This window comes from Anopheles gambiae, chromosome 3 (assembly GCF_943734735.2).
Source record: "Anopheles gambiae chromosome 3, idAnoGambNW_F1_1, whole genome shotgun sequence".
Lineage (NCBI taxonomy): Eukaryota > Metazoa > Arthropoda > Insecta > Diptera > Culicidae > Anopheles > Anopheles gambiae.
The window spans coordinates 94639305-94658859 of NC_064602.1; the positions used below are offsets into that span (position 1 = coordinate 94639305).

Genomic DNA, 19555 nt, shown 5'->3' on the forward strand with positions numbered 1-19555 from the left:
TAAAAAGGGCCCCCGGGCGGTGGTGCTGAACCCCCAAGCGATAAATTCTGCTCGCTTTCGGGACGGTGTGACATGTGCCAGGGAGCGTTGTTGTTTTTATACAGTTGGTGGAAGAAAAAGCATTCCCCGACACTGTGCGCCGTTTAAACCGTAAACATTTCAACTACACATTGTTTTTGTTTAAAATATCACAACATTTGCATTCTTTTACATTCACAGCAAACGGTTTGTAATGATCAGTCCTTTCAGTCCTTTTTGCAAAAACAAAACCCTATGGAGACGCCCAGTACTTCCTATATGTCACCATGCTTGAACGAACCGAAAACACGACGCGTGCTTCCTCAAACACTCATTTCTCATGTATATCGTAGGTAGTTTGTGTAATTCATAAATACAACTTTATTCTGTAACAATGAAAAAATTAAAACTGAAAAAAACACTGCAAAAAACGACGCACAACATAATTAACATGAATATCAAAAGCGCCTTGCGCCGGATTAAAGAGACGTTAAAATTTGTTCGATTTCATCCCTCACAACACCCCGCCCCGTGGCGGGGAAGCGGGTTTAAGTATTGAACGATCATGTGATGGCGCGTTTTTATGTTTGTTTTGTTTACGGACGAGATAATACACACGATAACAACGTGGATAGGAGCGTGCACGTTTCCCTAAAAGAGATTGTGTGATGTGTTAGACACTTAAATTTTGTGTGTTGCTTACGAGGAAGTTCTAAAATTTTAAGAAGCGGTAATTTCGTAACCGCATGCTCACTTTCCTTAACAGTGAACAGCAAACTAACATATTTATAGTTCAACACAAAGAAAAAAGAAACTAAACGTGACGAATAAAATAATAACTTAATCACTAAACAAGCAGCTAGCTCGTTCGATGTGATCTACAGTAGATGCCCTGACGCGTTTTTTTTTTTGTTTAAATAAGTGATGTTGACGACTTTCCGTGTAAAAGGTACAACAATTTCGAGTACAGCGAGAAGTGCTCCTTTCGCTGTGGTGAAAGGGGGAGGAAAATGCATTACAGGAGTGCATTCTTTGCCGGGAGTGTCCATTTTGTTTACGAGTACAGCGTCTTTTCGACCCACTCGTCCATGCTGAACGTGGCCTGGTTTGTACCGTCCGTATCGCGCTCGCGGAAGATTTCTGTACGTCGGGCAGGAAGGGAGATGGTTTCAATTAACTACACAAAACAAAAACGGCACTATAGACCCCCCTCCTTGAACACTTACCGATCATCGTCTTTATCTTGACGGCACACATGATGAAATCATCGAACGGTATCGTACCGCTGCGCGACCCGTACCGATGCACCAGCGCGTTCAGGATGCGATTGTTCAGATGGTAGCCGGCCGAGTTCAGTGCCTCGCGGAGCTGGAACGGGCTCAGCCGACCGGAACCCTCCGTATCGTACAGCTTGAACACGGCCTTCCATTTGGCAATGTCGGTCAGCAGCTGCTGGAACTCTTCGAAGCCCAGCTTGCCGGTGTGATCCACATCCAGCATCGCTACCATCGCACGGCACACGTCCTTCGAGAAGCCCTCCGATGAGATGTTATCTGTTTGTGTGTGAGTTGAAGGGAAGAAACAAAACAAAGAGGTATGTTAGTGGTTGCGTTGGGGGTAGAAAAGCATATAAAGGCCCATTTAGAACGGCTACAGTAAGAAACAGGGTGGGGCAGACTACTAGAAAGGATTGATCACGCTTGGAAGTGGTGGTACGACTCGTTGCATGACGATGATCGCTACAGGATTATGCTACTAGAAGACACTGTGTGCTGATTCATTACCTGTAGAACGCTGGAAGAAGATTAATGGAATATTACGGATAGCGATTTGTAAAAGAGACTTTACAGAAGTTGGTGTATATAACCTACGCAAAACAATTGCTGGGGAAAATCACATTTTTCCATTTAAGAATGTCTTTGCTTCAGAACAATTTTAAAACATCAAACAAGCATGCTTAAAAGGGTCTCACAACATTAAATGAAAGATGCTTGTGCTTGGTTTGAATGTTCCAATATAGTCCTGTTGCTTAATTTCCAAAGGTTCTTCAGATTGTTGTACACAATTTAGACTCCAAAAGCTTTAATCTAGCAGCAGTAAGCATCTTTTCAAACACAAAGTAACAAAAGGAGAGAAAACCAAACTCACTATTAGCATGTGAGTTGCTACTACTTTTACCTGCCAAAACCAGCCAGCTTATATACTTTACAGTGCGCAATAATTTCAGCAAACTGCTATGTTTGATGGAATTTCCGAACACCGCCACAGAAATAGTTAAATGTAAATTAGGACGGAAGGAAGGTAAATAAAGTGTATGATTTGAAGCGTTAAATTCTTTTCGTTTGAATGATGAATTTAAAAAAGGGAAAATTGAAAATTAAGAAGGAAAGATGAATACGTTTCATAGATATCCAATAGGAATTTCCCTTGAGCCTTCCCAAACAGGTGTAATAGAATCCAGTTCCCATAATGTATAAGTCATTTCCTATAAGATAGAGCTGAAAAAGTGTCCCAAAACAATGAATTCCAATAGGAATTTCTCTTGAGCCTGTCTTAAAAAGGTGTCATAGGTCCAATTCCCATTATATAATGATAATTTCCTACTAGAAAGAGCTAAGAAAATGTCCCAAAACTACGCCGGAACGTCTGAAAATCCCTGTAAATTAAGAATTGTTCAATAAACATCCTATTCAACTAATTAATTTATCGTTTTGAGACCATTCGAGGTTGACTATTAACGACAGATTGAGCGATCATGTATAACAATACCTATTTTCTTCTTAAATTACATGTTTCCGATTCGTCTCTAACTATAAAATTCTTAACAGACATTTTTATATAAAAAAAACAACATTCGCCCCATCGTAAGCAGCGATTTCCCTTGCCCACGTGTCCCTAGAGATAGTCTAAAATTAGAGAGCTAACTATACACAACAATAAATGCTTCTCCTACCCACACACAAACACACCCACTCTGGACAGTTTTTCGCGCCAAACCATTTCGAACCAAATACCATAACATTGGAATGCAAAACACAAAGCAGATATACACCTTTGCTTGCTGTGCGCGTGAATCAAGGGTGTGAGAAAGAAAACGATTCTGTTTAGTGCAAAAGTCACATCGAAGAAGAAAAGAAAACACATTCCCAGCAAGACGAAACATAAAAGCGGTGTAAAGAAAATACACACAAACACGCACACAAAAGCTTGAGCCTGTTAGTACAAACCTGGAAAGAAATGGTAGAAATTGAAAATTAAAGGCCCTACTTGCAGTTGCAAGCCAGTTGTAAGCAGTTCCATTGAAACGATTAGAGTTTCTAACCTTCTTTAAGAGCTTTTTGATGCTTGATACGTCTTACAAAAGCGATTTTTGATAATAAATAAATTTGCTAACCTACACATCATCATTAACCAATTTTTGCTAATCACAACTCCGACAGACTCGCAACCTTCAACTGCCAATAACAATCGTCCTTTCTCTCCCTAGTCTAACCTTATTCCTCGCCGATGGCACATCATCCTTTTCTATTCCATCACAAAGAGTAAAATACACACACCCAATAAAAGCTCCACCCAAAAGACGGGCCACCTCCGCCACCCACTGAATGGAGGATAGAATAAAACAAAAACAAAAAAGACAACGAAACAGTATACAAATTGCATTTACTCTCACCATGCAGCGGCTGGTTCGGTACGATTTGGCTTTCCAAATTGGCCGGCCCGGAAGGATGCGTACCGCCGCCGCCACCACCGTCGCCGTCGCCGCCCAGGACGCCCTTGCAGCACATGTTCAGCAGCATGCCGAGCAGATCCTCGATGCCGCCGCCGGGACCGGCCGGGCCGGCTTCCGCGTTCTGCTGCGATGCGTACGTCTGCCGGTTCAGCCCGTTCAGGGAGGACGTTTTGGGTAAATCTAGTGGAGTGCCACACCAGGACCAGAGGCATTCACGCGGGAATCACGCGATGGTTGTCGATTATGGCCGCCGGAAAAGAGGTACACGCCGGTTGATTTGTGTTGGTTTTTGTTGCGATGCGTTGTGTGCGTTTTGTTTGCGTCGAGGCGTGTCGTTGGAAGGTTCGTCGCCATCAACAAATCACGCCACAGTTACGCCGGATATCGATGACCGTGTTGAGTGGTTATTGGGTTGATGGGTGGGAGACACACACACACACACATACCGTCACGAGTAACAGATAGTTTGTTAAGTGATGGAGAGGAGGTGGTTGAAGGTAGGATGGATGGAGTGTTAATGTATGTGTGTATTGAATGTTAAATGGAAACGTACGATTAGTTAATGTAGTACGACACGGGGTAGTTGAGGTTGAGGTAAGAAAAGTCATTATGATACGATTATAAAAATACGAATACGAAAAAAGAAAAGAAGACACAAACAATAAGAGAAAAATACGTTTCACAACACAGACTTCATTTCACAGACTTAATCTAATGTAGAAGAAGGATCGTTAACGTCCACTCCTCATGCTGACGAATACAAGTCGTTGAAATGAAGCTAAGGGTTACAACCACAAAGAAACTCAATAAGATTCACATTAATTTAACATTCAACAGGGCGGTCCCGTGGTACAGTGGCCAACGCGAACGACTCAAAAACATGCCCGTTATGGGTTCAAGCCTAGAATGGACCGGACCGTTCCCCTATAGCAAGGATTTTGACTATCAGATTATCACATGGTAATGAATTAAGGCTCAATAGCCTGTACGATACCCGTACAGAATCATACCGTCCGCCGTAAGACGTTACGCCAAACAGAAGATTAATAATAACATCTTTAATCGCTCGAAATACTAATATTAATTGTAGTTAAGGATTGTTTTGTATTTAAATGACTTGTATTCGAAAACAAAAGGAAGGATCTAAAAAAGCATGCCACAGTTACTGATTTATCTGAGTTTTAAGACTTGTTATAATATCATTAGAGTTATCAACTTTCTTCTCTTAACGATTTAATTTCTAATTCATCGATCCTACCGGTTTAAATTTATCGAAATCACGTGTGTGTGTCCAGTGATAATGTAACATTAATTTCTATTATCATATTATAAATACCTACTTAAACCTTCACGTTACACAATTAACGAGTATTATAAATTTAAGTTAATAAAGATGAGTAAAAATGTTAACAAATTAAAAAAAACACTATCTTCTAAACAATGATAATGAATTTAACAGGAAACGTGTTACCCACAGGTGCTGTTGAACAGCGACATACTACTTCTTCCCGAATTAATTCTTATCTAAAATACTATTCTAAATAGCTTATAGTAACTCTATCATGATAAATGTTGCAATGGCAATAAAGGTTTTAATAAATATTATGTTTTACTATCACTATACTATGCTACGCCCGATAAGAACCATTAAAGAAGACGCTATTCGACTCGAATGGACTAGAAATTCAATTGAATTAACGCATTTAAACATAAAAAAACGAACTCATTTTTCATGCTCAGAAACTTAATTAAATACCCCCATTTTAAGGTTACAACACGCAAACAATCGCCCACTCGGTGCACATAATATTAAACTACTTGAAGGGAAGGGGATGTGGGAGACGGAAGGATAGGTAGATATAACCCGATTTGTATACACTCCTCGACATCCCCAGCGGGGGAGCGACGGAGAAGGACACTTACCATCACGGAAGGAATGATCGAGAATGCGCTTCAGCTCGACCCAGTCCACTTCACCGTCCGCTCCGGCAACGTCCAAAAACAGACGCTCCATGGCTTGCCGTTGCGGAGACGGTTGGACGTAGCCGGGCACATCGGGCGCAATCTGCAAGCAAAAGGGGAGCAAAGTATTAGTAAGCGCCACCGACATCCACAATCGTGTCTACCACTTACCCGATCATCGAGGTCACCGACGCCGACATTATCATCGTTTTCCATCATGCTGTTGGCAGTTTCGGAGAACACGCGAATGATGAACTCGCCCTCCTCGTTCGGCTCAAAAGTGGACGGCACGATCACGTACGTCCCGGGCGGCAGCTTAAACCGGCAGCTCACCTCGCGCAAATTAATGAACGCAGGCGACCGGGCCGCCGACGCATTGTACTTGAAGAAGTTCATCTTCAGCGGTTTCTGGGCGAGATCCCGCTCCGTCACGCGGTACACGGCGAACCCGATCGTGAGGCACTCCACGCCCATGTTGCGCCGCGAGCGACGGTTCTTCTGCAGCAGCGCAATGATCACCGTACAGTTGCCCTCCTCGTCGTCCTCGTCCGGATCGTCCAGCCGGATCACGTACTGCGGATTGTGCCAGAACGTGTCGAGATAGTTACGGCAGCCGCCCGCCGTAGTGCCGACCGCCCATTCGCCCTCAAACATCGACATCTCCCAGCTGATCTTGCCCCGCGTCATCTCGTCGTCGCTCAGCGAGTCCGGGCTCAAGTTGCAAATCTCCATCCGGTCGAAGTAGCGCGTAAAGTCCCGATACGACATCCAGAACTCTCCGTCGTGGTCAAAGTTTAGCCCCAGCTCTTGCTTCTGCTCGTCCGGGATGTAGCGCCACTCGGGCGACTTGTCGCTCCACGGCCCGTTCCACTCCGCCTCATTGCCCCATGGGTTGCGCAGCCGGATCAGCGGTATCTTGCCCGACCGGCCCGGCGTCTCGATGTCCACCAGCTGAATCTTGGTGATCGAGTACGCGTGCCCCCGGATCAACCCTTCCGGCGTTTCCGCCTCGAGCACGTGCGGGTCCGCCTCAATGCTGCAGCCAAACATCGAGTTGCGCTTGAAGCCCTTCTCGATGATTTCGAACAGATTCGGTGGCGTTTGGTCCTTCAAGTCGTACATTTCCGCCACACCGCCGGTAAAGTCTTCCATCGCCTCGCACGTGGTGCCACCGCGCAGTGACTCATACGATCCGTGCAGCTTGGCGTACGCCTTCTCCAGCAGCGCACTCCAGAACTCGTTCTGCTCCGACGATCGCATGTAGATCAGCTGCCCGCGGTACGTCGGCAGCCGATCGTCAATCACCACATCGACCCACTTGCCGTACTGCCAGAAGCGGAAGTGAAACACACCGGCATACCCGTCCTCGAAGCTATTATCCTCCGGCACGACGCGCAGGAACATCTTGTGGTCCTGCGTCAGGTTGGCACAGGCAGCCAGCAGCCAGCAGTCGCCCAGCTCGCCCTGCTGCACGTCGAACCGCGAGAAACCTTCCACGAAGAACTCGGGCCCGTCGCAAATTTCGTGCGGACGCAACCATTCGTAATGGCGATCGGGGCGCTTCGAGTACATCAGCGAGGAGGCGGACGCCGGGAACTCGGGATCCTCGAACAGCGTACCATTGTCGAGGCACTGCTGGCGAATCTGGTAGAAATCCTGCACATCAAAGCTGGACCGCTGTCCGGCGTTGCGATCTCCGAGCTGGAAAGAGGGAGAAAGAAATTGATTAGAAGTCTGCAAAAGACAATTGGACATTTTGAAAGAATCACATCGAATCGACTGTTTCTAAACATTCTAACCCGATACACATGATTTCGGTTCTGTTTGCTTGCTGAGGGCGTTCGAGGCAATCGACGACAGTGAACGGGACAGTGTCGAACGCTTGTGTTGTGAGTAGAATGATGATTATGATGAGAATGATGCTGATGGTGACGATGTCTGTGACACTGAGGATGTCTTCCAGAGTGAAGCATCGTCACGACACACACATGAAACTGTTAATGCCATGCTTTTACACTAGTAGAGCAACACAGAATTCAGTTGGCCATACTGTTGTATCCTTTCCATCAACCGAATATCCCGCTGAGATTGCATTAGCATCCCGCTGAGCCCCCTAACAGCTTCGAACTTGTTCCTGCCAACTCTGGGTTATTCAATCCGTTTCTTGACCTCCCAACGGATCGCAACAAAAGAGAGAGTTTACCTCCGCTGTGACATCCTTAAACTTGTTCCGCCGTCGACGACCGTGACGCCCGAAGCGTGGCAACACTTCCGCCACATTGAGTATGCGTCCCTCCACCACGCTCTGCAGCGTCGTCGTCGTGCCATGCTTTTCAAGGGCATGCTTTTTCCCCGCTGCTCCATCGGGCAGGATGTCCGGAATGTCCCTTACCGGGGCAGCACACTCCTGCCGGCTAACCACACCGACCCGACACGTTTTGTCACCCATAAGAGATATTAATTTTAATGTGTTTAACATACGATTTTATGGGAAATGTTTCTTCACAAATTCAAACAATCCTCACTACTGTTGCACTATATCCTTGCACCTTGGTTAAACCTTTCCCCGTTGCATGCTGCAACGAAACTGTGGCCAGCCTGCAACCTGAGCCAGTGTACCAACGCCAATCACATTTGCCGACACAACCATATCCTTTCCCTTTCTCTGATTCCTTCCTCATCCGCCTGCCGTTTGGAAAATGAGGTCGTGGCTCGCTGGGTTGTCTTCGTTCTAGTGCGATAGAGATAGAGCGATTTATCGAGACGAGCAGCGCCGCGCAATCAATCACAAAGAAGGGGATGAAGGGGCGAAAGGAGTATTCTTTTTTCTTTGTTTTTTTTTTCGAAGGAATCGGAGAGTTCGTTTTACGCAACAATTTCTTTGATTGTGGCAAAGGTGAGAAGGTGTATGTAAAGGCAGGTGAGGTGTTTATGCAGTTTCCCGGGGGGAAAACTTTAGCAATTAAAAGCCCGATGGTCCTGATTGGGGAAGTATGAAAAGTTTTTGCCCAGCGGACTGGTAGTTCGAGTAACCCCATCTACGCTATTGCAAGGAGTAATTTATAAATTATTAAATGCACTCATTTCAAGCAAACAAACTAGCCATTTTGAGTTTAAACACTACTGCTAGTAGATAGTATGCAGGTAGGAGGGATTAATTATACTTAATCAGACAATAAATAACATTCTCCGGACAGTAGGTGACGAACCTTGTTTTTCGATTATAGACCTTTTCCAACCTTGTAATTGTGTGTTTGCTTTTATCGAATTCTTGTCCAAATTGATGGCCCAACGCTAAACTAGTTCGATCAGTTTTCATCGACCTTCGCCGCCGTGTGCTGAATGTGCCAAATGGAAACAGTTTTCTTTGCGAAGGCCGTCACGAACGGATTTAGAAGCAGTTTAGGAGCTGCTCGTTGTGTTTGTGCGATAGTTACGGTTAGTTTGCATTGGAATGGCATACACGTAGTTTGTTGGAGCAGCTGGAGAACCGGTGAAGGTGACTGATTCAGTCGGTACTGCTTCACTGGTGAGATGCTAATGTGATACTGATGCTGCTGCTGCTACGGTACGGTTGAGTGGTTTGTTTAGATTTATCATTTAACCATCACCACTACCACCACCGTCATTTCAAACGCTTCTATTTACCCACCAACCAGTGAAGCCGGTTTCAGTGTTGTTTTCGTGGGAAGATGGGAAGCGAAAACAGCGGCCGTAGCGGCCGCGTTTTATATATGCGCCACCGCCACTGAGCGGCACTGACATTGAACGATCTAACCTGGGAAGATCACAACCTTGATGATCAAAACGATCGTCTCTCCCCGCTCCCTCACCATACTTACCACTTTCATGTTCTTAATGCTCGGCAGGAAGCGCTTCGTGTCCGTTTCTTTCTTCACGAACATCTCGTTGATGACGCTGCCAATGTACTCGGTGGCGGCACTGGTGATGGCCTGACCGGCCGCATCAAACAGCTGCTTGCCGGCCCCGCTCAGGAGGCCCTGGAGGCGGGAAATGATAAGCGTGGTTGGTTAAAACTGGGGCTCCAGTTCGTTCGATGTCGTTCGCCCAATTACCTTTAGCTCGTCCATGCTGATGCAGACTGATTGTCCGGGGCCGGTGGTGGAAGCGGTGGAGACGGAGAAGGAGTCGGTGGAAGCGCTATTCTATTCCGTGCGGAACACGCGAACGTTCTCCAGGTGGGGGGACAAAACAGTAAGTGGGTCTGTTCTCTGTACGCAATAAATGGTTGTTAGTGGTGTTAGCATGGCGTGCTTTGTGTAATGTAATTGGAGTTTGATAAAAGACTTGCACGGGCTGTTATTTAATATTCGAAACAGTGACGACTAGGGCCTCAGATATCAACTGTCAGGGAGACGTTCAACAATGTGTTGAGGTCTTTTGCAATATAAAGGATATGGATATAGATCTAAATATTGATATCTTGAGAAGACAAGTCCATACTTCAATTCCCACTCAAATATCAAAGACTAAAGACTCTTGAAGCACCTTGAAGTACATGCTCCAGACAAGCATGCTTTTGCTTTCTCCACTCAAAACCCTCATCAAACAAATCCCACAACTGCACTGAACCGGCTCCAACAACTATACTATCACCTACAACCCGTACTGTAAATATCTTGTGCGTGATGTTTTGATTAAACATAAACATATTCAGTGTAGCTGAGTGTATTACAAAAGCCAAACAGAAGCACCATCAATCAACAACATCTGGATGTGGCATTTGCACTCCATATCGCTATTTGTTTACAAATAATGCAATGCCGGCGCCGGCATTTAAACCATGCCGTACAATCAATCCCACTTTATCATCTTGTGGCAACAATAACACGTGCCGGAATCGATTGGTCGCGTGCGTGAACGTGCGATAAGGTAGCCGGAATTCCGAAAAAAAAGTGAGACTTTGTGCCGCTGATATCTTTTGGATCAGGTTCTTATCTTATCTTAATTTTATAACGTGTCTCATTACTTAATCCATTCAGTGGAATACAATGACAGTGTAACAATCTCTATAGTTCTTTCAACTATGTACTACAATTAGTTGGTTTATGGTCAATTACGGCCCGACGCGCTTATTACTTGTCTCGGGACGCATTGTAGTACAATTCGCAACACGTATCATGCGACTTATTGTTGATCATAAGCTCATGTTGCTACTGACTAATCCATTCTGGTGATAATTATAACTCGTGACTGCCACGGTGTGTTTGTTCGCTGGAGCAGACTCACACACACACCTCGTAATCAGTCACCACGGCGAGCGCGAGTGATGAACTAAGGGTGGAAGCATTTCCAGCACGCCCCGGAGGCACTCAGCATCGATCCACCCCTACCAGCCTGCCTGGCCGCAGCGCGTAACTGCCCTGCCCAAACACTCAACGGCTTGCGAGGAGGAGGAAGGAAATCGTTTTAACCTTCAACTCCTGCTGGAATATGTAGGGGGAAGAAGCAGTGTAAGCAAACCTAGGCCGAGGGTGACACATTTCCGTTTTCGAAATTCCACCATCAGCTCCGGAAAAAAGCATAAAATGGGGATCGTTTCTTGTGGTGCGTGGCAGGTTGAATTTACTTTTTGAGCAGAACTCACACATCCAAAAGAGCTCTGGTTTTGTGTTCGAGATGAAGAAAAAAATGACCCTACCGTGAGGGGTCTGTGCCGATTTTGGGGGACGCGTGATGCCTATAAATAAATTCCACTCTAGAGACAGTTCTTTACACGCACATGTGCGAAGGAGAGTCTTTCACAGTTAGAAGTGTTTGTTTCGCTTGAAGAATCCTATTGGGGTGCCGTGATTCTAGTTGGAAAGCCGCGTCCCGTACTCATTCTCTTGTTGCTTTCACTAATTCACACAACAGCAGCTCGTCAACCCCTTCTAATGACAGCTGATTTGTTTACATGCTGAGCTTTCACCAACCAGGGCAGCAACGGCACATTCAAAGCCTGCTGGCGCACACGTTTCGTTGCCACGGGCCAGAGCCCTAGATTCTTTTTGAACGTATCATCAGCCTGCTGCAGCATTATGACACTCATTGCTAATCGTTTTGGATTTATTCCAACAACATTCCACATCGTGCTATTGGTGGTGGAGCTCGGGATGACATCATCTATAGCGCGCACCCTCGGGGCTGAGAACGGTATTAGCTGGGGCAGTGCGAAAGAAGCAACACAAAAATCCCATAAACGGCAAAGGCAGAACGTCATCACTGTTTTCAGCTGGAAACGGAATTCACGCACTACGCCCGGATTACGCGTTATACAATTTCGATAATTCCACACACGATATCACGTTAGTTTTGCGTATTTTACAGTGATTTTCATTTACCCGAACCAATCACACTCTATTTTAGACACACTTTTGTACGCCAGCTCGCAGAACCACCGAACGGAGAGCAGCAGCTGCCAAACAACAACAGCACACACTGAACCTAACCTCACCGCTGCGGTGAGCAACAAACTCACGTACCCAGCGAGACTACCCAAGAAACATTTCGTGAATGATTCACGCGTCTAAGAAGCGTCATATAAGGTGTGTTAAATGACGCCTTACGAACGTGGCGAATGCAGAGAATTTCTTTACAAAGTCGAATAGAGGAAAGATAATTAAAAGTATTTGTTACATTCAATCGTCATTTCAATAAAAAAAATGCTTTAATCCTAAAACGTATAAATACAGGGTGTTCGAGATAAATTTGACAGTTTCTGAGGGAATAGGAAAGGAATTTTTATCAAATTTATGTTAAATGTTAAAAATAAAAAAAATTCTACAAAGTTTAGCTTAACATGTTTACCGCATTTTTTATTCGAAATACCCCCGCCCCCACTCTCCGCGGCGATGGCCGCCTGCACTCGCTTCCGGAACCGTGCGCAAGCCCGGACAACCATGTCTCTGGGGATGGCCGCAAACACGGCCTTTATTCTGGCCACCAGCTCCGCTTTGGTATTGCAGGACGCCCTGTTGGTGTCCCGCTCAACTGTGCCCCACACAAAGTAATCCATAGGATTAAGGTCAGGGGAGCTGGGTGGCCAAACGTCAGTGCTGGTGTATCGGTCGAAATTGACAGTGAGCCATTGGCGTGTTTTTACGGCCGTATGGCATGGTGCAGAATCCTGCTGCCAATCGTACGGCCGCTCATTGGCCACCGTATTATTTTTACGGTGTTCAGCGAACACATCGCCGCCTTCCGAATTTCGGCATTCGTATGGCCGGCACGAACCATCATAACACACGTTACGCGCTTGTACAGTTCGGACGGGTTTCACATATTTACGGAGCTAGACATTTTTTTCACTTGTTTGCACAACTTTTAGCAATCGAATGGCATATCAATCATTTCGATACGTCAACTCAACCCTGAGATATAAACCCAAAGATGTATGTGCAAAGATCCATTTTTATGTAGAAATCCTTTAAAATATGATGTTTGGAATCGGTTATGCTTATGGCTGGTATTATTGAATCCGTTCGTAGCGGCGGCGTACGTCCCGACACTCATTTTCCTAACGTACTAGATGGTTGCTACAGTTATTCACCGCGGCGTTGTAGGACCGGGCTCAAGAAATGTGTTGCCATCCCTAGATTTTCATGTTAGCGCCGTACGTTCCCGCTACGAACGGATTCAATAATACAGGCCTATACTTCCTAATTGTTTATGAAGTGATTAGCATTAATTTTGATTGTAAATGATTGATGGTTCGATGTGTTCCATGAAACAGTTTTCCATCACTAAGGTGTATGGTGTTTGAAGGGTACGAAAAGTACATATTAGGGCCGGCCTCGCGGTGCAGTCGGTAATTCGTGCGACTTAATAACATGCCCGTCATGGGTTCAAACCTCATATGCACTGTTCTATTACGGTTACACAATAAGTTCACTGGTAGCCAATGAAAAAGGCCTTGACCGACGATAGTTTCTCGAAAGAAGAAGACTAATTTTTATATTCGACATTGCTTTAAGCTTGCCAAAAAAACTAGATAATTATTGTTTGAATTATATTGTTTTCTGTTGCTTGTACGAAAGATCATTGCCAAGTGAATTTTACAAACATACAGGAACGGTGCTTGGGTTCAAATATTTCTGATTTTGTTCGCTGGGAAGTGTTACATGTCAGGCGGCGCTCTGGGACCAATCGAACGAGACAAACAAACACGACTCTGTTCGATAGGTGCTCTGTCAGCTGTTCGATGTCTTATAGACCTGTCATGATGCACTGCAATACGCCTTTCTTTTCGTCTCGAAAATGAAGCATTTTTATAGTTTAAATGAATATCCACCTACAGGGGGAAGATTCAACTCATAATTTACTAGTTATTCACATCTATAATAACATAGAAATCATTCAAATTTAATATTGAAAAATGTAAACAAACGTCCATGCCAAAACACATACAGTGCATACACATGGATTATGTACACACAATAGTTTAATACGTTGCAATCCTTTATATTTGATGTTATAATTGATTGAAAAGTTTAACAATAATTATTGATAGCTATTTTAAATATTCTGCACGCAATTTTAAGAAGAAAAAGAGACAAACTACGTAAACAAACTTAAAAATGTCCCGAATTGAATTCTATCTACTGCAGTTGTGTAGCGTTTGACAGCCAAGGTACTCACAGCACAGGTGGGTATCGAACATCACAGACAGAATCAACTGACATGTTCGAATCGACGTTTGTCTTGTTTGTTTGTTTGTGTCTGACAGTGCACCTCCATATGATTATATGGGTTTGTTCGTGTCGGATGTCGTGTTCGATTGCTGCTAGAGCGCCGCCTCAGCTGTGTTGACAAACACGACAACCTGCGCAATGTTAGGGCGCGCTCTGACGAATCCACATGTGCAATTGAGGGAAATTATTTAGTTTTTTAAATTGTGTGACAAAAATGTGTTTTTCTTTTTCTATAGAAAATGTCTAGAGCTCGGATTTCACATCATATCGCTAAAATTTTTGAACTTTTAATATTACCCCTTCCTATGAAGGCTTTTGGATCGAAGGAAACGCATGCGCTCGGTGCGTGGAACGTACGCAACATAACGCATAATATGGTAGGTCTGGTGAGTGTAGTTGAGTGACTGCTTTTAGCATGATTGGATACCATTACATTAACGATTACAATAACGACATAAACAGATAATTAAAATCACATCATTGTTATCGGTTTCTAAAAACCCACTAATGGAACAAACGTGTTGTAGAGCAATCGTAACGGAAAAACACAACAATCGAACAACAAAACGGCACATAACTTTCAACGATGAATCATTATTATTTTGCACATGCTGTTGCAGTTTATGAGCACGAGCACAAGCGAACTAATTATTTTCAGAACTTGGTGAAATTTACTGCATCCCGAACAGAGAACCGTCGCTGGTGTTTTGGAAATGGAACTTGTTTGAGCCGTCAGTACTCCGGCAGGCTAAAAATAGTATTCCTTGGACGTACTACTTTGCTTCCAAGCAAAAACCTTCCATCGGACGGACAGATCGGAGCTGTTTATTGCACTGCCAGTCTGCCAGACGGATTTAAACCCCAACCCCAATCATCCCATCATTCGGCGAAACGCTCATCCCCTTGAACTGAATATGAAATTAGCAAGACGACAAAGAAGCAGACAAGTTTTGGTCTGACAGATACGATCGTGTCTCGCTACAATTCACCGCTGAAGGGCATTTTCTGCAAATGGTATTGTACTACTTGAACGGTTGATTAATTGATTCATTCCCCTCTAAACAAGACAGTCGATTCGATTGTGATCCCAGTAAAGCTCTCCCTTCTCCCACCCCAATTTGATTCTTCACTTACCGGCGAGAACATGCCCTCGGCGATCGGGATGCTGATGGATTGGAATGGAATTTCCTCGCATGTGGCCGCCGCTGGTTCAGCGCCCCGCAGCAGTGCATCGGGAACCGGCGGTGGCAAATTTGGCATCGTATAGTCCATCGGAGAACCGAACCCGGCAAAGCCCATCGTCGGATAGGGCAGCTGGTTGCCGGCGGGCGGGTAACCGGCGCCACTGTCCGGCAGCGCCGGCATCACGTTCGGATTGAACCCGTACGAGAGGGATTGGCCGGAGATGGAGGGATTAAGGCTCGAGTAGCCCGAAGAGCCGGGCGTCGGCACGGTTGGCCACTGGGAGGCGGGCGGAGACTGGGCGAACGCGGCCGGATTAATCCACCCGAGACCGTTCGCATTCCAGTTCTTTGGGTAGTGATAATTTTGGTTGTAATATGCCATCGTGAGTTGCTGGGAGGAAGCACAAGGACGGTCAACTGTAAAGGGCAGAACGCCTTATATGGGTAGCGTCGGCTACAAACGGGACGCAAACCGCGAACCGGGTAACCTTCGAAACGCACTCGAACGACGCGCGGAACCGAAACGCACACACGTGATACGCGCACGAAACACGCACGGAAACGCGCGGAAGCGGTACGGAACACGGTCGTGCAAAAAGGCACAAACACACACACGCGCGCGCGAACTCTCACGAAAAAAACGAAAAACGCTCACGAACCGGAGAGTGGAAGGTACAACTATGATACACCCTAAGCGGCACTAACTGCGTCGCATAAGGCACCGTTTGGCACAGTGTTATTTTTATCCTAATCACGCTAATTGCTTGCAAAGACGCACAGCACAATCGATAACCCGCAGCGAGGGAGAATGTTCTGATCAAAGTAACCACGGAATTCACTGAAATTTCACTGTAATTCCACCACGAACCGGAAACTGAGCCAGCAGCTGGCAAACAGCGTTTGTTTACCCAGTGTTTGTTTTGCTCCGATGTGACTCAATGGCGCTCGTGCTCTCTCTCTCTCTCTTTCTCTTCCCCTTCGTACACGTCAAATCTAATGTGAGGTGTGTTGGCAAGTGGCCCGCAGAAAGGTACGATCGGTGTATCGAAATTTTTCAGCACGCGCGCGCTCCCGACGTGTTGCTTGACTGAACGAACCGAACCCGCTGAGTGTACTGGCGAACGATGGTCGGCCGCGGTTGTGTTTTGAGTGTTGAGTGGACGTATGCCGTGCCGTGAGTACTTGCAGGGGTTGAGCTACTACGGGTGAACCAGTGAGCAAAACAAAAAAACCCAAACTACTTCGAACAAAAAAGGCAATGGTTACTATGCCCACACAGGTATGGAGCCGGTCGTGCGTCTACTGCGGTGTGTTGCGCCCCTCTTTTTCAACACGTGTGTGCGTGGAAGCATCACTCATCCGATAAGAGGGGGTTTCTCCGGTATGCTAATTTTACGATGCTGCTTTTGCCCACCGTATGTTCCGGGGTGTCGTTAACTCTTGTCTGTCCAGCCCACGCCCACAACGCTGTCCTGTGGCAAATCCCCCAGTCTTCTGGAGACACTGTTTTGTTTAAGAAATTCCCAAACGTCACGACTCCACACTAAAAACCGCTACTCGTGCTTTTTCCCCAAAAAAATTACTCATCGCCCAAATCCTCCAAGGTGTACATTTCTCAGGTGACCGTGAACCGGCGTTCAGCCTTCACGTCGCTAAAGTCGTTGTGGGAAGAAACATTTCGCCTGTAAAAACTATTTCCAACTATACTGCATTCTTTCCACGATGTTAAACAGATGTTTTTTTGCGTTGGAATTTCACATTTATTTTGTCTTGCTTTCTGGTTACAGCTTAAGTCGACACATGTGTAAGGAGATCGTTTTGTTGGGGGGATTGAGGCATTGTGGCATTGGGACACCCTCTCATCGTCATCCGATCACATCACCCGCACAGTAGCACAGTTTTGTCACACTTCCTTCGGCGAATATTCGCAACATAAACTCTGCCTCCTGTTGGGGTTTCCAGGTGTGCGGAACTACGACGTATCTACCGGGCGGAAGCTTGTATCGGCCCACAACTTCACGCGTCGTCTCGAAATTGGCTTCCGTCTCTACCGGGATGACATTATCGAAGAACGATTTGGGTAAGAATCGGTTTCCGGTAAGCACATGATTGGGAATGGGGAAGACAAGCAGTCTCAATGACAAAAAGCTGGTCCCTTTCGCACGGTGATGCTTCTGCATGAGTCCAATCGTAACGCTGATTCGTGAATCTGCTTCATATCCTTCATGGTGCGCTAACTTCAGAACGTACTGTGGATTGCTCCAGAAACTATTCTCATCCGATCCACCTGCTGTGGCGGAACGTTTCCACTCGCCCATCTCGCTCACCATTTCCCGAGGATAGCGAGCCCTCAGTTCCTTCCCCATATCACCCGGACACTGATAGCACACGCTGACGTCATCAAAATGGTGCACGAAATCCTCAAAATTCATCCAAAACTCGCCATCCTCCTTAACAATGTTCAGCTCTTCCATCTTCTCGTCCCGCACCATGATCCACTCGAGTGAATGATCGCCCCAGGCACCGCTCCACTCACCCCTGCCCCAGGGATTGCGCACACAGATCAACCTCACATCGACCGCATTACCCGCCCCAAAGTCCAGCATGTGCAGGGTCGCATCTAGCCTGGTGACCTTCGTCACGGAGTACTCGTGTTGCGGCACCAAGTTGACGCTTTGCACCCGTTCTCTCTCATTTCCATTAATGCCCGCTGTTATGAGTGATCGGCGAGCCAGGTTGCTTTCCAGCCGTTCGAACAGATCGTCCGGTTCGTTGCCTTTTAGCTGGTAGAACTCGGTAATGCCTCCGGTAAGATCCACCATACCTTCGCGCCCCGTACCACTGTCCAGGGCTTCGTACGAACCGTGCAGTTTGGCGTACGCTTTCTCCAACAGTGCGCCCCAGAATTCGTCCTTCTCGGAGGAGCTGATGAAGAGAAGCTGATTGTTCTTGCCAACCGGCAATCGATCGTCCACTATAACCTCCACCCATTGGCCATACTGCCAGAAGCGAAAGTGAAACAGCCCCGCATAGTGATCGGCCTCGAACTGTCCATTGTCCAGCGGGACGACACGCTCGAACAGCTCCTGATGGGAGGTGAGCGCGGAACAGGAAGATATGAACCAGCAGTTACCGATGATGCCCTGGCGCACGTCGAACCGTGAGAAGCCCTCGGTGACAAACTTGGGCGAAGGAACAATTTCGCCTGGCCGTTTCCATTCGAATTCACGCTCCCCTTTCTTCGGAGGATTTGAGTGGTAGATCGAGAAGTTGTTTGCGGGAAATTCGGGATCCTCAAAAAGGGTGCCTTCCGCCAGGCAGCGATCACGAAGTGCTTGGAAGTCTTTCACTGTCGGTTGATTCTGAAAACGATTGGACAAATTTAGGCAACACAAACTTAACCGATGCTTTCCTTTTTCTTACCTCGAATGCATCAAGATCCGTGTTTGATCTACAATCACTTTCCGAAGCGATGGAACTAGATGAGCGATCGTGATCGCTACCATCCTCCGCCGACCCTAACCACCAGCTAATGAAATGCATCGCACGAACTGGCGCAAAGTGTCGTGCTGGTCTGAAATTCCACACGCAACACCTTTCCAGCGACTAAACCGCATCCGTACGGGCTGAAGGCGTTTTTAAAGGCATGAGCCTCCGTTTTATCTCATCGCGTGCCTTCATTATACAAGTGCCAGACAGCAACAATCTGGTTGAATTCTTTGTTTTTACTTTTTTACTCACTTCTTAGCCATTCGCAGTGGGGGAATGTCCCGCGTCTTCGAAACTGGTTTAGCACGCTTACATTGCCGTACTGTGAACTATCACTTCGGGGGATTAGGAGGGGAGCAATGGAGCGGATTGCCTTACGAACAGGTGCAATTCCAGCAAACAGGGTAAATCCTAAAGTTGAATTAGTTTGACACAAAATCGTATAATCGCGTCTCGCCATCACCCGTGGACGAGGG

The 19555-nt window shown here is 46.2% G+C and overlaps 2 protein-coding genes across 8 annotated transcripts; both read right to left on the reverse strand.

The window, feature by feature from the left end:
* Positions 1–375: 375 nt before the first annotated feature.
* Positions 376–16712, reverse strand: LOC4577493 (calpain-A). Of its 7 annotated transcripts, none has more exons than XM_061661339.1 (8): positions 12058–12204; positions 9790–9945; positions 9556–9714; positions 5885–7414; positions 5675–5816; positions 3692–3931; positions 1245–1571; positions 376–1158 (listed from the first exon to the last, which is right to left on the reverse strand). In XM_061661339.1, the coding sequence occupies exons 2-8, from the start codon at positions 9802–9804 to the stop codon at positions 1073–1075; spliced, it is 2499 nt and encodes an 832-aa protein (XP_061517323.1). In that variant the 5' UTR covers positions 9805–9945; positions 12058–12204; the 3' UTR covers positions 376–1072. The 7 variants fall into 7 exon arrangements, with proteins under 7 accessions (XP_061517323.1, XP_061517321.1, XP_061517322.1 ...); XM_061661337.1 differs by having other exon boundaries at positions 3686–3931; XM_061661338.1 differs by having other exon boundaries at positions 3686–3931; positions 12089–12186.
* Positions 16713–17326: 614 nt separating this feature from the next.
* LOC3291503 (calpain-B) lies at positions 17327–19428 on the reverse strand. The gene is made up of 2 exons (XM_552135.3): positions 19014–19428; positions 17327–18952 (listed from the first exon to the last, which is right to left on the reverse strand). Exons 1-2 carry the CDS (start codon positions 19131–19133, stop codon positions 17456–17458), a joined length of 1617 nt encoding a protein of 538 aa, XP_552135.2. The 5' UTR covers positions 19134–19428; the 3' UTR covers positions 17327–17455.
* Positions 19429–19555: the final 127 nt, after the last annotated feature.

Excerpts from the sequence above, each read along its gene's own strand:
- LOC3291503 (XM_552135.3), bottom strand. The coding sequence starts at position 19,133 with ATGCATTTCATTAGCTGGTGGTTAGGGTCGGCGGAGGATGGTAGCGAT. Across the intron at positions 18,953-19,013 it reads CGGATCTTGATGCATTCGAG|AATCAACCGACAGTGAAAGA; the intron begins GTAAGAAAAAGG and ends AATCGTTTTCAG.
- LOC4577493 (XM_061661335.1), bottom strand. The coding sequence starts at position 15,972 with ATGGCATATTACAACCAAAATTATCACTACCCAAAGAACTGGAATGCG. Across the intron at positions 5,817-5,884 it reads TCGGTGACCTCGATGATCGG|ATTGCGCCCGATGTGCCCGG; the intron begins GTAAGTGGTAGA and ends TTTTGCTTGCAG. Across the intron at positions 1,572-3,685 it reads CCAGCCGCTGCATGGTGAGA|ATAACATCTCATCGGAGGGC; the intron begins GTAAATGCAATT and ends ACACACAAACAG.